Below are 25,389 nucleotides of genomic sequence, written 5' to 3'. Positions count from 1 at the left end.
TCTGCCAGTGATGTTAGCTAACATTACTGTTCTTGGAAGGGAAAAAGGAACACATGGACTAAATTCATCTAAAATTCCACTGAAAACTAGACTAGAAGCAGCAATAAAACAGCTGGGACAAACACCATAATCAGTCATCATGCTGACGTTTCTAAAAATAAAAAAAGGTAGCCAATCATAATCGAGGGTGGATGTGGATGTACCCTTACTGTTACGGTCATGTTTATACAGTAGGTAATCAGTAGGACTGACCAGACGGTCAACCATCTAAATCTCCTTCTTGATGTTCGTTAAAAGAACTACAATGGCCCTCGGAGAGCGCAGACATCCGTCCCCCTCTCCGTTCAGCTTGTGCCATCATCCACGTGTATTTTTGTTTATGTTGAGATCAGCTGTACGTAGCGGAGCAGCTTAATGTTCTGGCTGATCGTAATGCTTAAAAACATTCCTGAATCCGGACCATGGTCCGGATCGCCACCAAAATCTAATGGATTGGTCATTGTGCCACACATCACCCCTCCAAAAAATTTCATTCAAGTCCATCACGGACTTTTGGAGTTATCCTGCTAACAGACAAACAGACAAATAAACAAACCAACGCCGGTGAAAACATAACATAATAACATAATTATCTTGCTTTAACCAAGGCAGTGAACAGTAAACCAAGACTGGCATTAGAGCCAAAGTGATTAGTTGGTCTGCAAGAAATGAATTGGCAACTATTTTGATAACTGATTCATCAAATTAAGTTGTTTTTTTAAGCTAAAATTTGGTCATTTGAGCTTTTAAAATGTGGTAATTTACAGATTTTCTCTGCTGTTTTATGAGTTTTGCACTGTTGGTCAGATATTAATTAACATGATTGACAGATTAATGTGAGAACATAATCATTAGTTGCAGTCCATCATGCTGTTTTTCTTGTAAGGAAATCATTAATTTTAAACAAAAAAAAAAGAGGATATTTGTGGATGTCCCCATCTAGCCTCACTGTTCTTAGATTTGTGTCCCACTGCAGAGCCGTGCACAGCACACGATATTCTCCAAGTCACCGCAGTGCACCATCACGCAGTGTAATGAATGTTGCACACTTACCAGTCGTCTTTACAGCCCTGAACACACTTCAAACACTGTCTGAATCTGCACTCTGTCACCACCTGAGTCTCGCCGGTAGCCGGAGTGTTTGCTGGTGTTGCTGTCCTTCTAAGGCAAGCGTTGTGTCAACTCCACACACACAAAGCCATGTTTGGCTGCAGTCCTTCTCAATGTAGAGATGAAAAACAGATGTGGTTGTGTGAGATTAAAACAACGTTTAAAGAAGATATTTTTTGGCAGCACTAGTCATTTTTCATAGAGCCAGCTGTAGAGCGATGTACTGTCTTACAATCACTAACTCAAACTGAATTTGGCCCCTGGAGATGGCAGTGCGGAGAGAGAAAAAAAGCAACTCAGGGCCCCAGAACCACCTCCGCCTTATTAAAATGATAAATGGTTTGACAGCCACTTTGGTGCATATCTCATTTCTCCTGCATACTGTCGAGTGGAGCGAACAGAAAATGTAGTCCTGCCCCAAAGCAGAGCACATTGTTCTCCACATGATGTTACAACCTGTCTGTTACAGAGCCACGCCTTCAGGTTTCACAGAGCAGACATCCCATCACACACATTCTGATTATTAAACCACAGTATACGAGTACACACACAAGCACTAACTCAAACACAGACGACTTGGGTACACGGCATCATGTCACACACTACAGCAAGACACTATATCAGGTAGTGAGTTGGTAGAGAACAAATTATTCTCCATTATGGTGATGTATTCCTTGACAATGGGCCATTAGTGGAGGACGGCATGCTGTTAAGAATTCATTGGCTGCCAGCGTTACTTGCTCAGGGGAGGTCGGAGTCATTTGTCAGAAACACAACGTGTTGTGTGAGAAGTCTTTGCTGGACTCAACGGGGCTATAGATGTCATTCAAGATGTCCGACCAGCAAAACTGTTTTTTTATTTTCTTATTGAATTAAATCAGGTGTCAAAACTCTGTTTTAACAGCTGCTGTGTCTCAATTAGTATCGAACAATGGCAATACTCACCAGGTTCAGGGCCCCGACACACCCAGCCAACAGTCTGATGCCGGGCGCCGTCAGGCCAGTGTTGAGGATCCACGGCCAACTATCATCTACACTCTAAGAAAAAAATCCGTAGAAAAACAGAAAATGTCCTGGCAGAAAATGTCATCAAGTTTCCATCAAGTTTACGGACATTTTCTTCAACCCTACAACTGAAATTTCTGTTGATTTACAGGATGTTCCATTCACGGAGGCTTCTGTTAATCCTAAATTGGAAAATATCTGTAAATTTACAGTATATCCTCCGTACCGAGCCGAATAGCAGGCCCAACCTTTACATTCTGGAGGGAAAACAGACGCTAACGCTAGCATCTGTACATTACCTATCGGTCTCTGTGGACCGCCTGAGGCTAAAACCGGGGCTAACTCTACCTGACGTCCACTGAAGTCTAAAATATAAACATTAGTAAAACGTAAATTACAATATCAAACTTGCGTTAGTATCAAAATGAGTCAGCAAAATATCCCTGCATATCTGGTAACGTTAACGGTCGACAACAGCTGAACTAAACAACAAAACAGCTTTCCAACTAAGACGACACTGAGCTAACGTTTAGTCCTGAACATAAATCACTGGTTAGACATTAATTGTTGATTTTTTTTCACAGAAGTGAGAGAAAGGTTTCTCCACATCCGAAATTTGAACTAAACTTTGCCGTGTGTAATGGTCTCTGCCTCTTCCAACTTTCACACTAGCGGAGGTTCGTGTTCCCACAATGCAATGCATATCTTAAAAATACGGGTAAAACTGCTGTGGAAAATCGATACAGAAAAATCCTTCATATTAACACGGTACATCGTTTCATATTTTTACGGACTTCTCTTAGAGTGTAGAGCAGTGGTTCTCAACCTTTTTTAGGCTAGCGCCCCCCCCTATCCATCATCCAGGTCCCTTACCACCCCCCCGTCAAATAAAATGTAGGCATAAAAAAGGTATAAAATTGTCTTCCTAAAAATGTATGTTGATTATTATTATTATTATTATGCAGATTTATTATTTATTTATATTCTCATTATATTCTTTTTCTTATATTCTTCTATAAAAAGCATATGAATAGAATAGATATTTAGGAGTTTTGCAACGGTTAGAAATTTGACATTCAGACTTTAATTAGGTATCAGAAATCATACTCGCCAACCTTGAGACCTTAAAAAAAGGGAGGATTTCAAAACCAAAGCGGGAGTCTGGGGGTCCTCCCCCAGGAAAATCAAAGTTTCAGAGACCTTGTTTCCTGCATTCTGGTGACTTTAAAAGAGTGAAAATAACAAAATAATAAGTACACTGCAGCAGCATTTTATGTTAAACTTGTAACAGTGCAGCTGAATGTCCTAGCACCCATGGGTGCTGAGGCGTCAGGTGGGAGTGGTCAGAAGACCAGCTGAGGATGAGTGCAGGGAACAGACTTCTCTCACTCACAGAAGGTCCTTTCAGACACAACGTGACAACGCCGCCACTGCGCTCTGAAACCCGTTTATTTCTAACGGCTTGCGCCGCACCATGACGGCTTTTTGCTGCATCGAGCAAAGCTTAACTCCGAGCCGTGTCTCGAGCCTTGTCACGAGCATAGACTGCTCTCTTCCTCTAAGAAACGACAGCTGGTGTAGCTCTATTGTTGTCCGGGTGGAAACAGTAAGGACTTTACACACTGTTCAGTTCCAGACACAGACTAAGATAACGAAAAGGAAAAAAAGTGTGAAAATTTGCCATAAATCGGGAGAATTGTGACCCCGGGAGGAAACCGTGAGAGGGCGATGAGAAACGGGAGTTCACCGTGTATCCTTGGGAGAAATGGATGCTTTCAAGAGGAAGAAACTCTTCATTTCCTCCACGGGTAATACCAAAGAAGAGAGCGTCCATTTTCCTGAGTTGACACAGTAAACACCATGTTGGTGAAATTTTATAGAAATGAAACTCTGACGTCCCGTTCCAGTGAAGGCAGCATATGAAGCAGCGCTACAGAAAGCTGACAGAAACACTGAAGTAAAGAGTCGTTGCTGTGGAAATGATACACCGTCTCATCTAGTTGCATTGTTGTTAGTGGAGCAACTCATCCATTTTTCAATCAAATCGTGCAAATAGTGATACAAGCACCAAATTTGGCATGATGATTGCCGAGGAGTCGCTATGCAAATATAAACGATTGGCCGCTTGAAAATCAAAGATTGCGGCCATTTTTCAAGATGGCCGCCAAATTGACCTGCTGATAATGATTTACCTCATAGAAATTCATCTACTTGATCGATTTGAGTGATCTTGGTGTCAAATTAGATGTTTTCTGGCATGCTGGATCTAATTTTGATAGTTTTAACAATTTTTAACTGCAATATGGTGGCCATTTGTCAAGATGGCTGTCAAATTTACTCGCGGAGAATGTTTTTCTTAAGGAAATGCATGTACTTGGTCAATTTGAATGTGTGATGTAGAGTTATATATTTTCTGGTATGCTGGATCTAATTTGTACAGTTTTAACATCCTACATTAAGTTTTTTCTTACTTCCTGTCTGTCCGCTGAGTCTTTGCTTTGTAGTTTTTGCGGCTTGAGAGTCCACAGTTCCAGTTCTAGCACCTGGTGTTGGATATGGACTTTGTCATATTCCTGCTACTCGACCAACTCGACTGATTGCCTACCCGACCAAGTAGAGGAATTTCTATGAGAGAAACCATTATCGGCAGGTCAATTTGGCGGCCATCTTGAAAAATGGCCACAATCTTGGATTTTCAAGTGGCCAATCGTTCATATTTAATAATCATTCCTTCGGGAATCATCATGACAATTTGGTGCTTGTATCACTATTTGTTTGATTTTTCCACTATCCGCTCCACTATGTAAACTGGCAGGTTTTCTAGCAGACCACATTGTTTTGCAAGTAGTTGCAAGTTTCAACTCGTCTTGTCATGAATATTTGGTGTAAAGTTCAAACGCCCCCCAAGAACACGTTTTATTTGCTCTGGCAGATGTGCCTGGTCCCCATCCCCATCTGACGGCCAATCACAACCGTTTATACTGGTAATATGAGAACACATTCAGATGCCAAAAACAGCAACACTCGTCCACAGACATATTGATGCTCGGCTCATCTCTACACGCTGTAGTCATAGCTAAATGACACAGGTTTTGATGTTCTAACTGGTTGTTGGTCTATCCAATTGTTCCAGAGGCATGTTGGTCTACGCTCGTTGATAACGCCCCCTTAGAAATCCAACTAAGAGGTTCCAGATTTGGTCTGGCGATTTCATTCTACCTCTTTTTTTTGCCTCTACCTATTTTTTTCTTCCACAAAAGCAGCACATTTCAGTGTGAGTTCTAACTTTTTATCAAACTCACATCAAGCAGCAATGTGAAAATGTAGTTTGTCTTCCTGTGACGTTTCTAACTGCTCGTGGCTCTGTGATCGCCTCATTCCACCACGTTCTATTCCCAGTCTGAAATATTTCATCAACAATTAGACGGACTGCTTTGAAATTTGGTACAGATATTTTTTTTTTCATGCAATACAAATGACTAAATACCTGCAAAACTGATGCCTTTTCCCGTCCACCACAGTTGTAATTTGTTTTTGGTGCTAATTAGCTAATGTTAGCATGCCAACACACTGAAGTGAGATGGGGAACATGGTAAACATTATATCTGCTCTGAAAGCTGATCTTCCTGGCTGCAGACAACTGAATGATATAATTGGTAGAAACACAGGTAGGTGACCGTGTGGCAATATTTCTCACCCTCACTGTTTTCACTCAGAGCAGCTTGATCACCAGCCACGTCGTGTTAACCTCCAATTGCAACAACCCTGAGTCTGTTCTGATCAGTGAGAACAGAGCGGAGAAATACACAATAAAGCAGGAGCCTGCAGGGTCCAGGTCTCTCCACAGTACTATTATTCATACAGGACATGTTCTCAGAGAGGGTCAGTTAGGAGACAAGCATGCTCGTATACATGGGAAGAAGAAATGCCTCCTTTGGGTGTCCTTGTACTTCCTGTAAACCTGAAGGTCAGACAACCTGTCTCACAGAGGTGAGATGTGATCAAGAACATGAACCGACTTCAAAGTGAAGGATGATTATATGGCACTTAAATTCGCTAATAATGTCTGGACTGACTGTCATAAGGAAGAAAGGGGGTGGGGGGGAGAGAGCTGCTCCATTACTGAGGTTGTCAAGTAGACACCTCCTGTCACTGATCGATCAGTTTGGCCCACGATGCTAGCAGAAGGCTCAGTGGTGAAATCTGGCATCCCATCCCCCTCCCTTGTACACCTGTAACACCGTGTCTGTCTGATAATGACATTTTCAGTCACCTGTCAAGAGCTGGCAAAACAAAAGAGAAATACCTCTCAAACTGTATTTTTCACCAACAGAAACACCAGAAAGAAGTCACTCTGCCTGTCGGGGGTAGCTGTAGAACATTGAGTAGGACGACAGGAGCAGATTTAGAGATTTCATTTAAAATCACAAAAAGCTTTCACATGTTTCCAGAGTGAGCCGACAGCACCAGGTGTTCATTCTGAGCCTGTACACCTATACGCTCTCCTACCAGGCTTGATTGTGCATTGACATTTACGCTAAACAATAATAAAACCAGCTCACTTAACAAAGGAATCAGACTTAAAAAATCAGCAAACAAAGCAGAGATTCCCATCCTGACGTAAGATAAGTCAGCAGGAACCATCAGGAGCATCCTGACATCTAGCGCACAGAGGAAGGAGATATATTATCTACTATACACAGACAATACTTGTTAGATCAATTATTTGTTGGTTTTGGTCTTTCCATGGGATTTATTGACAATCAGACAAATATAGAATACCACCAGACTTATCCTTTAAAGGTCCCATATTGTAAAAAGTGAGATTTTCATGTGTTTTATATTATAAAGCAGGTTTAAGTGCTATATAAATAGTATTAAACTATCAAAATGCTCAATATAGGGAGAAATACACACAGCCCGTATTCAGAAATTGTGCGTTTGAAACAAGCCGTTAGGATTTATGTCCATTTGTGATATCACAAATGTACAATATTTAGACCATTACATGGTTTTAAACGTAAACATTCTAAATGTGTCCCAGTTTATTTCCTGTTGCAGTGTATGTAAATAACAAAAGTCAGTAATAACAGGAGAATACTCTGTTTAGCATTGGCAGAGAATTTTGGCAAATTTTACTTGGGCACTACCCACATAATCAGCTGTGCTGCTCATCCCACAAATGCATGATCCTTACAAGTTGGACATCATTGTGAAGGTAAATAAACAGGCTTTCCAAAGATGTAAAATACAATGACCATTAGCATTGTAACAACAGAGAAATAATCCACCAAACACAAGTTTCCAAACTTTTTTTTTCGAACTTTACTTAGCTAATGTTAAAGGGACCTTAAATCATATGTTTCCACAACAGGGCAGGGAGAGAATCTGAGTTTTAGGAGAAGCTGTGTTTAAGATAGGCAGACAGGTACCGTAGGTGCTGTAGGTCGACAGATGTCACAATTTGTGTGACCCATAATTAGCATTTAAAGGTCTCATATTATGCTCATTTCCAGGTTCATAGATGTATTTTAATGTTGCACTAGAACATGTTTACATGCTGCAATGTTCAGGAACCCCTTTATTCTTCTCATACTGTCAGCCTGAATATACCAGCTCAGAGGCTCTGTTTGACAGAAGCTGATTCACAGCCTGTCTCCTCCCACTCTGCTCTGATTGGTCAGCGTTTCTGTCAATCAAACGTCCTTAACAACACAGAGTCACTATCTCCCCGCCCCCTGGAGCAACTAGAGCAGGGGTGGGCAATTAATTTTTACAAGGGGCCACATGAGAAATCTGAGTTGTGTTGGAGGGCCGAACCAACAATAACTTGAACTTAATTCTGCTCAGTATTAATTTTGATTAATTGATTTTAATTGTAAAAAGCATTAAATTATATATTTTTGATTAGTTGCTACTGGTAATCAGAAGAATAAGGATATTCTGTAAATATTTATATAAATATATGAAATTGTGGTGTAGGTCATATAGGAAAATACTCCTATAGAAGTAATAAACAGTAAAAACAATAATTGCATCAGTGTTTCATTTTATTTTTAACATGTTAATCTTCCCAAATACTGAATAGGTGTTTTACAGTATGTTAAAGATAGGCAATTGTCAACTTGATGCAAAAAGCAATAAATGCTTTTAATGTTTTACAGTTCATTTTACTTGTTCAGTGGGAAAAATCCAGCCTGCTCTGGGCTTGAACAAGTGCATTGAAATCTGGCTGAATGTCTGAGGTGGATATGCAAAGGACAGCTGAGAGGTGGTCATCAGTGATAGAGGATCTGTATCTGGATTTGTTGAACTTCATCACTGAGAATGTCTGTTCACATACGTAGGTAGATCCAAAGAGGACTAGAATCTTCTGAGCATGCCTCCTCATGTGTGGAAAGTTCTCCTCTTTGAGGGAAGAGTAGAAGTCCAGTAGTGAGACTGACCTAAAGTGCTCTGCCAGAAGTGTGTCAGACTGCAGGTCAATCAGTTCCATCTGAACATCACTGGGTGCATTCTCCACACTGCAGGTGAAGGGAGAAGAAACCATGTGCATCTCACTCTCAACTGTTTTAAAGTCTTGAAATCGCCTTGAAAACTCACCATGCAGTGCTTCTAACATGGATGAGTACTTGTCGAGGTGATCAGCTGATTTTGTGGCTTCCTTCAGTGTTGGCAAGTGGGTGAGAATGTTGTCCTTCATTTGGCTTGAGAGAAGCTGCAACTTTCTCATGAAAGCCTTCACTGCGCTGTACATTTCATGTACAAAAAGGCCTCTGCACTGCAGTTTGACATTTAGTTCATTCATTAGTGCCGTCACATCTACAGCAAAACCAAGGTCAGCAATCCAGTCTGCATCTGTAAGCTGTGGAATGTCCTTTCCTTTCTTCACACAGAACTCGTGAATCTCTTTTCTCAGGTCCCAGAAACTTTTCAGTACTTTGCCCAGGCTGAGCCACCTGACAGCTGTGTGGTAGCCTATGTCACAATGTTCAGTCTCGCTTTCCTCCAAAAGTGAAACAAACTCTCTGTGATTCAATGCTCTTGCCCTGATGAAGTTAACTGTTTTAGTTACAACATCAACAACATGGTTCATTTTTAACACTGACTTACACAATACTTCCTGATGTATAATACAATGCAAAAATGTCAATTTCTGCTCAGGGTTCATTTCTTTCACTTTATCCTGCATTCTCTTCAAAAGTCCAACATTTTTCCCCGTCAGATTTGGACAACCATCCGTTGTCACACCTGCCAGCTTGTCCCATTTTAGTTCCAACTTGTCCAAACATGCATTTACCTCCGTGAATAAATCACTCCCGGTTGTTGTCCCTTTCATTGACTGCATGGCTGCCAGCTCCTCCGTGATTTTAAAGTCCGTAGATATCCCACGTATGAAAATGAGTAGCTGGGCAGTGTCACGTACATCGCAGCTCTCATCCAAAGCCAGGGAAAAATAGTCGAAGCTGACCGCTCTGTTCTTCAGCTGAAGTTCCAGATTCCCCGCGATGTCCTCAACCCTCCTCGTTACAGTCCGTCGCGAGAGGGGCACGTTCTCAAAAGCTCCCTTTTTCTCCGGGCATATTAGGGCAGCAGAGTCCAGCAAACACTCCTTAATAAACTCCCCGTCAGAAAACGGTTTACTTTTTCTAGCGATTTTGTGGGATATGACATAACTTGTCTTGACAGCTGCATCTCTGGATGTGCAACATTTAGTAAAAAGTCCTTGTTGGTTTTGCAGCTTAGCTAGCAAAGCATCCGACTCCTTTGCGCGCTCTTGTTCAGACAAGTTCTTGTATTTCTCCTCGTGTTTGGTCACATAGTGGCGGTTCAAATTGTAATCCTTGAACACGGCGACCTGTACACCACAAACTAAGCACACGGCTTTACCTTTGACTTCTGTAAATAGATATTTAGCTGTCCATGTCTTGTTGAAAACGCGGCATTCGGTATCGATTTTTCTTTTGCTGCCGTGGGCTGACATGTTGAGGGCTAGCTTAGCATACCAGAATCACATGTAGCTGTTTAGCGTAGTCACGTAGTCACGTAGTCACGCACATGCGTGACTACGTAAATAAAAAAACCTTTTCAAAATAAAAGCACACAGCTGTATTGCGTGCACAGCATAAATAGGCCTATTTTTTTATTTATGTTCTAATTTACTTGACCTCACGCGGGCCAGGCAGGGACAGCCAACGGGCCGGATGTGGCCCGCGGGCCGTAAAATGCCCAGGTCTGAACTAGAGAAAGCTACCTGTAGCTCTGCAGGTAAAGGGAAGCAGCTAGGAAAAGTTTATAAAACCACTTTAAAGTTTATTAACCAGAAACTTCAGCCACCGCAAGTTCCCGGAGGAATCTGATCAGAAATCGGCAACAAATGAACAACATCTGCGGTCCAGACTCCAGGTTCTCCTGACGGTTTCTCTCAGGTAAATAATGCTATTTATAGCTCTGTTAGTTAGCTCAGTATTTACGTTATGCATCAACTCTGTAAACCGTAAACATACACTCTGTTTTACGTTTGTCTTTACAGATCCATCTGTGAGAAATGACTGACAAAATCATCCCAGAGGAGAGCAGACAGCTGAGAGCAGATGGCTCTGTTTACATGGAGATACAGAGCTAACCCGGTAGCATGTAGCTACATGCTAACGGGCTAGCTACATGCTACCGCTATGAGACGGTGTGTAAACACAGCGACCATCAGGGTGGAAAATAGAAGATGTGAAACAGTAGTCAGTTCATTATTTCTGGTAAAAGACACCTGCTAAATGTATGGAAGATCAGAATAATGGTATATTAATTACAGTAGGAGCTGTCTCTGTGTTACCATGACTACAGACCACCGGAGCTTAGTTTACCATAGTTTACCAGAGCTGAAGACTTTCTCCTGTACCATGTCAACATAACTAACTAACAGGTAGGATGATTACAAATGCTGTGAATAATTAATATTGTCATCTGTCTACTCAAACAAAGTTTGACTGTGAAACAGAAATGTGTTGTGTTGCTTACAGTCACTACTACATGGACTCTTCTACATGCATGACATCAAATATATATAATATATAAATATCAGCTGTTTAAACAGTGTAATTACATAAAGCCTTTGTGAAAGAACATGTTATATTTAGATGATGGGAGTAGATGAAGCCTGTTCTGCTGGTTCTTGCAGACTATCAGTAGGAGCTACTTTGGTCAAGTTCGGTTGTGGATTACACAGAGTGACGCGCTGTGGGGCGGGGTCACCTAGCTGCGCGTTCTCTGGTTCAACCAACCCATGGCTTGCAATTCTCTAATGACGTCAGAAGAGAAGGAAAAGCTGCGAAGTGATTTTCAACACCCATTTCCGGACAAACGGAGCAGGAGAAAAAGAGAGAGGATGGTCTTTTATGATACTATGGTGACCTGTAGACACACTGGGGACAGATATTGATGTTTAAAAGACATGGAAAAGTGCATTTTGCATAATAGGTGACCTTTAAAAGATTATACAGTGAATTAAATCAAGTTCTTTTCTAAAATGAGATATCAGCCTTTGACAGTAATCCCTCCATCATCAGAGGAAAACCATCACACATTCTGATTGCAGCTGTAAAAAAGATGAAGATCAGTCATAAATGAAGATGCATTATTGAATGAAACACTTCAATTATTCCCACTGACAAGCTGCAGATGAACGGTCAGAGCCCTCCCACCCCACAGCCCCATAGGTCGAATAGTATTCGCGTGGGAAAAAGTCCTTTGGATCAAGAAAGAGACAAGTCAAACAAGAAGACCCAGAGATATTATCCTGATGGATAAAAGAGCTGTGAAGACACTAAAAGAGATGAGCCTATGAGCTCCTCCACAGGTCCGCGGGGACGTGATCCACAATGACACAAACACACAAGCATGCTTTTTTTATACTTCATCCTGTATGGTGGTTTCTATATTGATTTTGGCCTTGATTTCTGTATGCAGCCTGAACCATTATGTCTTCTGTGAGCTTTTATTGAGCATTGCAAGGACTCGTACACTGAAAAACCACAGACCTGAGTGTTGGATCCACTCGAGTTGCTGTATGGAAGATTAATAGCAGCAGCAGTGAGTGGCAGTGGTTGTTTAAACCATGGCTTAATTGGCTCATGGAAGAGGCCATATTGTGCATTTGTTGACCTTTAATTTGCCCAGAGGGGCGATACTCTGACAGGCTCTGCTTCTACAACACGCTACATCCAATTCACAAGGCTGCAGCAAAGACTTCTACGGAGCTGTCCACTATTCAATGCCTTGCTAAAGGGCACATCAGTGGTGTCAGAAAATAGATGGAATAACCTTTAATATTTGTATATTTCATGGCTCAAAATGTCAGCTTTCTAAAAAACAACCCTTCACTAACCTCCACACCTCAAACAGCAATTCTTCAGTTATGGCCAAAAACATGTTTTGTGAGGTCACACTGACCTTGACCTTTGACACCTGATTCGACTGCTATCAGGCCATTAAATAGGCGTTATTGGTCACCTACTTCACCTACTACACCTACTACGTTGTAAAAGTGAAAGCGAAACTTAAAAGTAACACGTTGTAACATCAAACCGAATGAAACGTTTTGAACTCAAACAAAAAGGCTTCTTTAGGTTTAGGCAACAAAACCACCAAACATCAGCAGCCATGTTTTGGCTTAAAATAACTGTTTCAAAAGTGAAAGTGAACCTTAACACTTGTGAACACAAAGACAATTAAAGCTGTGATCAGCGTTGAACAGGCCCTCGCCCCTTTTTGGCAAATTTTACTTGGGCACTACCCACATAATCAGCTGTGCTGCTCATCCCACAAATGCATGATCCTTACAAGTGGGACATCATTGCGAAGGTAAATAAACAGGCTTTCCAACCATGTAAAATACAATGACCATTAGCATTGTAACAACAGAGAAATAATCCACCAAACACAAGTTTCCAAACTTTGTTTTTCCAGTATATATATATATATATATATATATACGCAACAAACTGCTCCTCACTGTTTGTTCTGACACCTTTCTATCAGAACCAGCAACTTTTTCAGCAGTTTGAGCTCCAGTAGCTCTTCTATTGGATCAGACAACACGGGCCAGCCTTCGCCAGGTATGTTCAGAGAGACAGTATGAGAAAAATAAAGTTTTTTTTGAACATTACAGCATGTAAACATGTTCTAGTAGAAACACAAAATACAAGTATGAACCTGAAAATGAACACGATATGGGATCTTTAATGTTAATAATAATAATAATAATAATACATTTTATTTGGTGGCGCCTTTCAAGACACCCACGGACACCTTACAAGGATAAAATTAAACATAGACAGATAAAAACAACTGGACGTGACAGAGACATATTTATGCAGACACGTATGATAAACTGATGGGTACTATAGAGAGTAGGCCAGTTTGAAAAGGTGGGTTTTGAGGAGGGATTTGAATGATGTGATAGTGTCAGACTGCCGGATATGTGGGGGGAGGCGTGAGATAGGGGTGGTCAGAAGACTATGTTATGGCTGATCGGTATATATATAGTATATATACAGTATATATAAACTGGAAAAACAAAGTTCGGAAACTTGTGTTTGGTGGATTATTTCTCTGTTGTTACAATGCTAATGGTCATTGTATTTTACATCGTTGGAAAGCCTGTTTATTTACCTTCACAATGATGTCCAACTTGTAAGGATCATGCATTTGTGGGATGAGCAGCACAGCTGATTATGTGGGTAGCGCCAAAGAAAAATTTGCCAAAATGCTCCGTCAATGGTAAACAGTGTATTCTCCTGTTGGTGTTGACTCTTGTTTTGAGTTGTTTGGTGGATTGGATGATTGAACTCTATCAGTAACAAGGAACAAAAACAAGACATATTGGCAATTTTACACTTTATTCATTTAATACACCGTCAGGAGCCTCAGTAGCGGTGGAAGATCCATACGCAGCCACAACAGCCTGGCACCTCCTCCTCATGCTGGTCACCAACCTGGTCACACGTTGCTGTGGGATGGCGTTCCATTCCTCAACCAGGATTCGTTGCAGGTCAGCCAGCATGGTTGTGTTGCTCTAACACGTACAGCACGCCCAAGCTGATCCTACAAGTGTTGAATTGGGTTGAGGTCTGGACTCTTGGCAGGCCGTTCCATTCTCTCTACTCCCACATTGTGGAGGTAGTCTGTGATGACCCTGGCTCTGTGGGGGCGAGCGTTGTTTCTTGGAGGATGAAGGTCCCAGATTGTGGAGATATGGGATCGCCACTGGCTGCAGAATCTCATCCCGATATCTCCCTGCATTGAGATGGCCTTCAATGATGACAAGCCTTGTTTTGCCAGTGAGGAAGATGCCCCCACCAAAAGCTGTTACTCCACCGGTTCAACAATCAGCATAGCGTTCTCCACGTTGTCTCCATACTTTGACCCTGCCATCCAACTTTCGCAGACAGAACCTGGACTCATAACTGAACATGACATTCCCCCACATGTTCAGGTTCCATTGTCTGTGTTGTCGACACCAGCGCAAACGGGCCTGACGGTGAAGGGCAGTCATTGCAGGCTTCCTGGTAGCCTTATGACAATACACTGTTTACCATTGACGGAGCATTTTGGCAAATTTTTCTTGGGCGCTACCCACATAATCAGCTGTGCTGCTCATCCCACAAATGCATGATCCTTACAAGTTGGACATCATTGCGAAGGTAAATAAACAGGCTTTCCAACCATGTAAAATACAATGCCAATTAGCATTGATACAACAGAGAAATAATCCACCAAACACAAGTTTCCAAACTTTGTTTTTCCAGTATATATATATACTGTATACTGTATATATATATACTGTATATATATACCGATCAGCCATAACATGGTCTTATATATATATATACACATGCAGAGGTGTAACAGTTTGTAAAACAGCATGTAAAGTATATAAGTATATAAATATAAATAAAGTGACAGGTGATGAGCTGCAGGAGCTCCAGAGTTCAGCAGCATTCTGGCCTGCTCCCAATCTTTCATTTAGCACCTTTAACATGATATCCTGCATTACGGAGAGACGACATTAAGAAGCTCTTAATATCATGCATGTGCACTCTTAACTTCTATGATTGTTATCAGGAAACAGGGCCCAGGTCTGTAACATGAACTCAAGTATAAAGTGCAATACCTCCAAACTCTTCTGAGGTAAATGTGGGCTACTAGTTACTATAGTTCCACCACTGGTGTCTCGCCTGGTTGAACTTCTCTTTAGCAATGTCACCGTGTTCCCCAGGTAACAGCAATCAACCAGGTGAGTACAATGGCCAAAATAAAAGTGAGTGAGTGAGGATAGATCTCTTGTCTCTGTAAGCAGAGCCTCCTGTTCTGTTATCTGTTAGCAGCACACAGTGCAGGAAGGAAGAGTGCCATAGGACATCTACATCACTATCCTCATTAACACAATCCACAACTGAGATCTCCCTCTCCCAACCATCACCTCCCCCCCCCTCTCTCTCTTTCTCTAAGGTGCTGACAGACACCCACACCCACCCAGCTGGAGGTTCACACATCACACACACACACAGTACATGCAGAAGTCCAAGAACGGTCTGCAATCAATAATGAATCTAGCAGACACATACAGTACGCTGCAGCTGCAATCAGGCCCCTTTTGTATACTGTATATATATATATATATATATATATACTGTATGTGGTCTTTCTATACTACGTAACTAGCTCTGTAGTTAAACAACCGTCACTACAAAACACTGCACCTTCCTGCAGGTGTGCAATATTCACGCTTTGCTGTGAGACTGTATACACCTGTGCAACATGGCCGCACTGTGAGCAGAGAGAGTGTTGTTGTTTCTCTTATAAGCAGCTTGTTGCAGCATGCATCCCCCCCCCCCCTCCTCTAAAGAATATCAGATATTTGTCAGGATTATACAGCTCTAAGAATATGGGATGTCATTGTTCCTTCCTCTACAACCTCCACTCTCTTTTTCTCTCAGCTGTTGCCTGCAGCTTCATCTGGCATCCAGGGACGGTGGTGAGAAAACAAGAGCACTAAGTGTATATGACACGTTTATTCCATCTGTAGTCTGTATGCTGGCCTACATTTCATGCCAGGCAGCTCTGTGTTTTCCTCGCACTAACACTCCGGAGGGCCCCATTTATATTTAATGCAAATCTGGGATCATTTAAATACACGTGTGATCCCATGCTGAGGTCCCTGACAGATGATTTATGCATGTAGCGAACAGCTACGGTATCTTTGACTCCGTAATGAAGGTATTATTAATCAATAAGCGACCAGAACACCTGCTGCTCTGTGATGATGGCGTGGGCGTGCACTTTGGTATATATGGAAGATTTAAAATGCCTAACGAAAAACAAGTCAAACTAAGAATTAAGGTGAAATATAATACACATAATTTTATATTTGTTTCTTTTGGATGTACAGTATGTATTTACTGTGTCATATTTAAAGTTACTGTAAGGAACTTTTAACTGGTTATGAAACAGTCTCATGTAACACTGATGTCTCTATATGACCTACAGAAGTAAACCAGACCATCAGAGACAAGACTGGCTGTTTCTATTTAGTTATTATTATTATTATTATTATTAATAATAATAATAATAATAATAACAATAATAATAATAATAATAATAATAAAAAATTATAATATTTTATTTGGTGGCGCCTTTCAAGACACCCAAGGACACCTTACAAAGATAAAATTATTCTCAAACAGATAAAAACAACCGGACACTACAGACAGTATGGCCAGTTTGAACAGGTGGGTTTTGAGGAGGGATTTGAATGATGTAACAGTGTCAGACTGCCGGATGTGAGGAGGGAGGGAGTTCCAGAGCCTGGGAGCAGTGCAGCTGAACGCCCTAGCTCCCATGGTGCTGAGGCGTGAGGTGGGGGAGGTCAGAAGACCGGCTGAAGCTGAGCGGAGGGAACGGGAGGGGGTATACTACTGAAGGAGGTCTGTGAGGTAGGAGGGGGCGAGGTTGTGGAGGGCTTTGTAGGTGAGCAGAAGGTTTTAAAAGTCAATCCGGTATTGAACAGGGAGCCAGTGTAGTTGGATGAGAATGGGGTTGATGTGGTTGGAGGATCTGGTGCGGGTGATGATCCGGGCGGCAGAGTTCTGAATGATTTGAAGTCTGTTGAGTAGTTTGGTGGGAAGGCCAGAGAGGACAGCGTTGCAGTAGTTGATCCGGGATGTGACAAATGCATGGACCAGGATTTCTGTGCTGTAGTGAGACAGGGATGGGTGGAGTCTGGAGATGTTGCGGAGGTGGAAGAAAGCAGTTTGGGTGACGTCTTTAATGTGGGGTGCAAAGGAGAGGGTGCTGTCTAGTGTGACCCCAAGGCTCTTGACGTGGGTGGAGAATGGAACGGAGAAGCCATCGATGATGAGGTTTGGAGCAGTGGTATTTTGAGGTTGTTTTCAACCTCTTAACGCTGGTCATCGGTGCCAACGGGTCCAATTCCAGCGAAATCAGATGAAAACCTGCAGGTTCACCAGAAACTCCTTCAGCTCAGACTCCAGCACGGCCTCCGGCTGCAACCGGCCCACCGTGGACACAGAACCAGATCCGGCTTCGCTGCAGTCGGAGCTCCGGCGGGACTAGCGGCTCCTCCTCCTTCTAAAGCTGGCACTGAGCCTTTTGTCATTAATAACTGAATGAATTGTTTTTTATTGTGACATGAATTCTCCATAGCACATTGAAATCAACAGAAATAACAAAGTGAAGAGGTGTATTGCATTTCAGCACATCAGTGTTGTTTATTATGTGAGACAGTAAATGCAAATATAAAAAGACAACACATATAACAATGTGTATTGTTTCACTTGATTTCTTTTTTTGATTCATTTCCCTTCAGGTGTTTTAATCTCCCGTAGATACTGTGTGTTGTGTTTTAATGTGCACCGTCGACTACTCCCCCCACAGAGACCGGCATTGAAGTGGGTTGTCGGCTCACTGCAGAGGCAGAACATTAACATATGCAGGTAAGAATATGAGAGCGTCTCCAGGGATCAGAGTTTGTTGCTTTCATATTTTTCACATTTCCCTGTTCTCCCCCATCTCTTCTCCGGCAAACAAGTTGGCTCATTAATGCACATAAGACAGCAGTGACTCCGTTATATAACCGGCTCTCTCTGGTCTGTATGGATGGAGGGATGAAGAGGAACAAAAGACACAGCAGGGATTCAGACAGAGAGAGATGTCTCCTGAAATGGGAGACCGAAAGAAAGCTGTATTGATAGCCAAAGAGATTCAGGGTCAAACTCTTCTGGATGCACACCCACACACATTCAGATAATCCCCAAACTGAACCCAACAATGCAGCCTGTGGATTGTTGTCGATGTCAGTCCTTTTCTCCTTCAATCCTCTTTCTCAGATCGACCTCAGACGTCTTTCTTTCATCCCCCGTAGAAAGAGGCAGCATCTGATGTGTCTTGTCCTCATCCTCTCCTCTACGGAGTATAAAGCCTTCGGTTCCGTGTTTCCTACAAGGACCTCCAGATGCTGTAAGCCAATTACAAGCCTCACTGACTCCCCAGGCATCTCCATTTAAAAGTGTGTTCTAAAATCAGCATGACCAATATGTTAGATTGGGGCTGCAGCAGCTGGGCAGCAGAGTAATCTGTGTTTACTACTGATATCTGGTTAACCAGTTAGTCTTCTTCAGACAGGATCAGCCGTCATGTGTGGAAGCTTTTCTTTTGTTTCTGCAACACCTCATTTAGGAAAAATGAGAACATTCTCCTCATACATATGTGGATCATCAGAACTATTCTATCAGGAGAATCTCTCAGCTCCCAACTAGACCCAAGACCACTGTTACTCCATCTACAGGGTTCAGTGGGAAGAATGTGTCGGTGAAAACTGGCCAGTCTCTGAAATGGAGACGTGTCACTATTTGTAAATGGTAAATGGACTTGCATTTATATATCTCCTTTCTAGTCTTCAGACCACTCAAAGCTCTTTACACGACATGTCAGCATTCACCCATTCACACACACATTCATACACTGATGGCAGAGGCCATGCAACCTGCCCATCAGGATCTGATCTAAATACTCATTGTACCATAACTATGCAGACGACACACAAGTTTACATAACTCTATCAGCAGGAGACTACAGTCCAGTACAAGCACTGAGTGAGTGCATTGAACAAGTCAATAATTGGATGTGCCAGAATTTTCTTCAGCTGAACAAAGACAAAACTGAGGTCGTAGTTTTTGGAGCCTAAAAGGAAAGATTAAAGGTTAGTGCTCACCTACAATCTGTAATGTTAAAAAGCTCGGACCAAGCCAGAAATCTTGGTGTAGTCATGGACTCTGACCTGAGTTTTAACAGCCATATTAAGACAATTACAAAGACAGCCTACTATCACCTGAAGAATATAGCAAGAATTAAAGGACTGATGTCTCAGCAAGATTTTGGAAAAACTAGTCCATGCATTTATCTTCAGCCGACCTGACTACTGTAACGGCGTCTTTACTGGTCTTCCTGAAGAATGGATCAGACAGCTGCAGCTGATTCAGAACGCTGCTGCTAGAGTCCTCACTAAGACCAAGAAAGTGGATCACATCAGTCCAGTTCTGAGGTCTCTACACTGGCTCCCTGTCTCTCAGAGAATTGATTTCAAAATACTCCTGCTGGTTTACAAAGCACTAAATGGTTTAGGGCCAAAATACATGTCTGATCTTCTGCTGTGTTATGAACCATCCAGACCTCTCAGGTCATCTGATCAGGTCTGCTTAGTGTCCCCAGAGTCACAACTAAACATGCAGAAGCAGCGTTCAGCGTTTATGCACCAAATATCTGGAACAAGCTCCCAGAAACCTGCAGGACCGCTCCAACTCTTAGTTCTTTTAAAACAAAGCTTAAAACTTTCCTGATTGCTGCTGCTGCCTTTTATTAAACCAAATAATGATCTTATACTGTACTAGAACTTTTATTCTTGTGTGTTATACTCTATTTTAGCTTCTATCCTAGCTTTTATTTTTGGCTTGTTTTTATTTTCTAATCTTTAAATTTTTATTTTTTTATGACTGTTTTAATTATGTCTTAATGTTCTTTTGCACTTTGTCGCAATGTTCTTTAATGTTTATGTAAAGCACTTTGAATCTCCCTGTTGCTGAAATGTGCTATACAAATAAAGCTGCCTTGCCTTGCTTTGCCTTACGTCTTGCTCAAGGACACATCGACATGTGACCGGAGATCGAACCACCGACCTTCTGATTGGTGAACGACCCGCTCTACCCTCTGAGCCACAGCCGTCCTTGTCTATTTCAATAGACATCCATGTAGCAAACTGTAAATAAGGCTGGACTTATAAACAACATAAATACTGATTCAGGGTACAAATGTTTCCTTGATAAACCTCAATATACTGTCAATGAGTTCTACTGCTTGACGATGTACTATATCACAGGAACAAGGTTATTTCTAAATAATCATATGGCAGCATTTCAGGAAGGGACAGCCCACCTCTAGTCACAGGCACAGTGGGTTTGTTTGGTAGCCAAACTGGTCGCAGGCTGTTGTCTCAGTGAAGCAGATAGATGACGGGAGACATGAGAACTGCTTCAGAGGACTCAGAATGGGACAGCTCAAGAGTCAAACCAAGTTGGTGGTGTAGGCCGATATACTGTATAGTGTTAACTCTGCTGACAAAGATGGGAAATACCAATATCACAGTTTATCAGCTGAAGAATCCGCATACGATAAAGCACAGCGACAGTCTCAAACAGCAGCAGCTGTAGCAGCAGCAGCACCCCAGCAACAAGCTGCAACATGACTGTCAGACACATCCCATCATACACGCCGCTGCTGTCCTAACGATGAAAGACGTGTTGCCAGAATGTACCTTCAAAAATGAAGGATTTTAACTGGAACTAAGAAATTCATACTGACGAGACTGAACGTTTTTGGTTATTTCAATGCCATTTATCTTTGTTAAACACCCCTGTTTGCATTTCACATAACTTTTGATCATTTTTGGCTGGACTGCAGAGGTCCAGCCCTGCAAACACAAAAGTCTGTCACTGAGTGACTGACTGAGTGATGAAGTTACAGGACTGGTCGGCCGGCTGTTGGAGTTTCTTCATTGGTCGTTGCTCTTTCAAAATGAAAAGGCGGAGAACAGTTCTGTGTTTAGATTTTCTTTTTACACTGCTCGTGTGTTAAACCCCATACCTCAAGACCAATGTCCACCCGTGTCCCAGCCTCCTTCAATAGGCCTTGATTTGTAGTGTGACAATAAACAGGAGCCTAACTCTACATGAAAAAAATACACATCGGTCTCATAACTTATTTCAAATGAACCGAACAATTCATACACGACCCGAAACCGTGACTAGTGAACCACGCCGTGCCTGAACGCTACGGCGGACCCTCGATGGAAGCTCCCTAAACCGCATACAACAAATCACAAGCATCATCCGTGTTTTCCTTCAATAAATTGTTGAATGACACCTTGTTGATGGCCTGGTCCTAGCTAGTGACACACACACACATAAACACACACACGCACACACACACACACACACACACACACACACACACACACACACACACGCACACAAATGAATGACACATCCGATCATACACGCTGAAAGAATGAATAGAGGTCTGCTTCCTCACATTCACATCCACATATAGCTTCACAACACACAAGACCTAGTGCGACTTGTGTATGAGTATGTGTGTGTTTGTGTGTGTGTGTGTGTGTTCGTGTGTGTTCGTGTGTATGTGTGTGTGTTAAGCAGTCATCACTTAGCCAGGCAGCCACAACATTACAGTAGTTTATCTTCATGAGCTCCAGCCGTACTAAACAAATGCTCTGATGATCCTCAGCACTCAAATGAAGTGAGCTCCTTAATTTAAATGAAATTACAACACAAAGACTTGGGAGGAACACACACTGTGACACACACTGTGACTGTAGAAGAAACAACAGAGACGAGAGCAGAACCTAGCAGTAACCTACTGATACCTTTACAGCAGTACTGGGAATGGAACCGCAGAACAGGCACACACCTGGCGTCTGTGTGTGTGTGCGTGTGGATGCAGGACCAGTATTTGTACGCTGGCTCCATGAAAAGCTGAGCAGCCAAAGGCAACACACTGGGCTGTATGATCTACCCTGACAAGCTCATGTAAGACAGAGACAGAGAGAGAGACAGAGAGACAGACAGGGAGAGACAGAGAGAGAGACAGAGAGACAGACAGGGAGAGACAGAGAGAGAGAGAGAGAGAGAGAGAGAGAGAGAGAGAGAGAGTGGAGATGTCAGCATCTGATCTTCCTCACAGACCAGCCAATAGCGTGGCACTCTACCATAAATACCCACTACACCTCTGTGAAGAAAGAGGAGATCTGCAATGGCTGGAAATTGAAAATCAAAGAAGAAGACCCAGACACTGTCATGACAACAGTCAACATATATAAGAACGGGACTGTTTTAGTGCAGGGGAACCTTCAACAGTTTGAGCTGGACTTTCTCCTCATAAAGAAAAGGGCCCAACAGGAGAAGTCTGCCCCCACTAACACCCACACCCTGCCAGACACCAGCCCAGCTCCTAGCTGCCCCACTACTGACCAGCCCTCTGAAGAGAACAAGCCCGCCAGCGCAGAACAGGCCCAGGAGCTCCAGCTGAACCACACCATCACTGACATGAAGGTGAAATTCACAGAGTTGGAGAGAGAGCTCGTACAATTCAGAGAGCTGATCAGCTAACAGCCAACCCTGGACACCACAGCACAGCAAGACTCCTCTACCATCAGCACAGAGCTGACCCAGCTGAGGCAGGACAGAGACCGCTACAAGAGAGAGCTGACCACCCTGAGGACTGAGGTCAGAGAGCTGCAGCAAGACAGAGAGAACCACATGGCACGGCTGACAGCTCTGACAGAGGAGGTGGAGGAGTTGAGAGAGGAGAGAGAGAGAGAGCTACAGGAAAGAACTGACTGCTCTATCAGAGGAGGTGAAGGAGCTGAGAGAGGAGAGAGAGAGCTACAGGAGGGAACTGACTGCTCTGTCGGAGGAGGTGAAGGAGTCACAGATATTTCGATATTTAATCTCCTCCCCCCATCATTTCTCCTTACTCTCTCTTTCCTTCACTTCCTTGACCTCCTTCCTCTGCCGGTCACACACCGTTGCACACACACACACACACACACACACACAGGTCTCAGCTGTACCAGTTCTGCAACAGCACAATATAAAAAGAAGGAAAACTAAATCTTATGCAGATTATTTTTAAATCCAAGACTTGACTGCAACAGCTTAAAGACTTCACCATCTTGTAGTATAAATATTCAAAAAAGACGCTGAAAACAACGACAACAACTGAAAACCAGGAGACACACAATAAAGAGACGTAACATGACGATGTTAGTGGGATTGTTTCGATCCTTTGAAAAGGTCCAGCATCACTCTACTGGAGCAGAAAATCAAGCCCATTTTTGTCATTGCACGGTTTTCTCCCTTTCATGACCTTAATCTTTCAGTGTGGAAGCTAAGGTGGGGGGTGAAGGTCTGTTGGTTGGGGGTGGTTAATGTAAGAAGGAACAGAAAGAATTCAGCACAGAGAGGATGTTCCAAATGGAGAATGAAAGATGAAGAAATGATAGTCTGAATTAGTGAGCTCTCAGTCCCTCGTATAATCAGAACGGAGACACTGACTCACAACTGTTTAACTGTTAATGAGACGGATTAATCACTTCATACCGTTAAATCTGGTCTGACATCATTCAGACTGCTGGGGCCTCATGTATAAACGGTGCGTACGTACTAAAATGTTGCGTACGCTGTGTTTCACGCTCACGCCGGGATGTATAAAAATCAACGTGACGTGAGAATGTGCGGACCGTGCCGCAAACTCTAGACCAGTCGTGAGAATGTGCGGGCCGTCTTCCAAACTCTGTCATCTGGCAGTGTCAAACTACAAAGTCCTGAAACTCGCTAAATGTGTAAAAATAATTTTTCCACTCAACTTACTGAGCTTTATTTATGATGTGGGATCAAAAAAAAAACCCACATATTTCTTAACTAGTTTGCGCATAATGTTTAACATCAGAGAGGCACAACAAAAACACATTTAAACTAATTTCCCAGAGATGGCATGACTTAACCACCGTGCCAAAAACAAAATCGCATGCTGCCCAATGTGGCAAACCACCGTGGTGAGCCTGTGTCCCCTGGAGCTACAGATGGATGAACCGGACCCTGGCACACCTAACAATGAGCCAAATGCAGCAGCTATACGGCGCCGTTTAGATGAGATACACAGAATGTAAAGCAACGAGGTGAGTTGAGACAAACATTTTTTTTTAACAAGTTCTTTTAATATATGACTTATCCCACCATCATTCATTCTTTTTAATTCATTGCATATATATATTTTATCCTTCATTGTATTGACAATCTCTCTCTGTGACTCCAGCACAGCGTATAGTATACATTTAGTGAGGACGCGGCCAGACCGGCGTCTCTCAGCAGTCGAGGCACAGGGCGCAGCTGATCGTGCGCCTTCGGAAGCCTTCGGGAACCTTCGGGAGCGCACGGTCAGCTGCTGTGGAGACGTTGCGTTTGTTACTGGTTCCTGATGAAAGACCATCAAATTAATATGTTTTCTAGCTTCCACCTCAGTAACAAACACTTCAATTTCACACTCTGTGAAATTCTTCTTTTTTTGTTCCTTTTCCAGCGTGATTTGCCGTTGTTATTTGGACAATAAGTGACAGCATGGCGCGTGTTTATATTCATTTGCATAGTTATTAATGGGAGGAGACAAGGCGGACCAAGTGGCACGTGCAGCTGCGCTCAATTTCACGTCAAGTGGGATGTATAAAGGAGGTGCGCAGGAACAGGCGTACGCATGGTTTTATACATGTGAAAATTTCTGTGCGTACGTACTTTTCCAATTTTGTGAGTACGCCATCTTCCAGTGTGAAAGCTGCGCAGTCTTTTATACATGAGGCCCCTGTTCCTTTGTTGATGAAAGTAAAATAATGTAATACAGAGCAGTCGATAAGCATTTGTACAGTGTCACTATTGTTTGAGCTCTGTATTATACTGTGGCATTGAATTGGCTGCATGAGGCCCATGCCAACATGTGATGGATGGATAGATAGCCCACAAATGTAATAATCCAATCATTATGAATCCTCTAAAACATATAATAATCTCAATTTGATTATATTATATTCCTGCCGGG

General features: G+C 42.5%; 3 protein-coding genes and 1 long non-coding RNA gene across 4 annotated transcripts in view; 2 read left to right on the top strand and 2 right to left on the bottom strand.

Annotated features, from left to right (window-relative positions):
• Nucleotides 1–25,389, top strand: part of LOC141771945 (uncharacterized) — a 251,071-nt gene that overhangs the window by 3,209 nt on the left and 222,473 nt on the right. The gene's annotated exons all lie outside the window — the stretch shown is intronic.
• The window catches only part of LOC141771947 (uncharacterized), a 313,743-nt gene that overhangs the window by 170,030 nt on the left and 118,324 nt on the right, over nt 1–25,389 (top strand). The window lies entirely within an intron of this gene.
• Nucleotides 1–25,389, bottom strand: part of klhdc8b (kelch domain containing 8B) — a 211,998-nt gene that overhangs the window by 97,871 nt on the left and 88,738 nt on the right. The window lies entirely within an intron of this gene.
• Nucleotides 8,333–10,138, bottom strand: LOC141771950 (general transcription factor II-I repeat domain-containing protein 2A-like). Its single transcript, XM_074642498.1, has one exon. The coding sequence runs from the start codon at nt 10,136–10,138 to the stop codon at nt 8,333–8,335; it is 1,806 nt and encodes a 601-aa protein (XP_074498599.1).

The sequence above is a fragment of the Sebastes fasciatus genome, chromosome 8 (assembly GCF_043250625.1).
Source record: "Sebastes fasciatus isolate fSebFas1 chromosome 8, fSebFas1.pri, whole genome shotgun sequence".
Classification (NCBI taxonomy): domain Eukaryota; kingdom Metazoa; phylum Chordata; class Actinopteri; order Perciformes; family Sebastidae; genus Sebastes; species Sebastes fasciatus.
The sequence above is the reverse complement of the archived record's forward strand: the minus strand, read 5'-3'. Positions and strand labels throughout refer to the sequence as shown.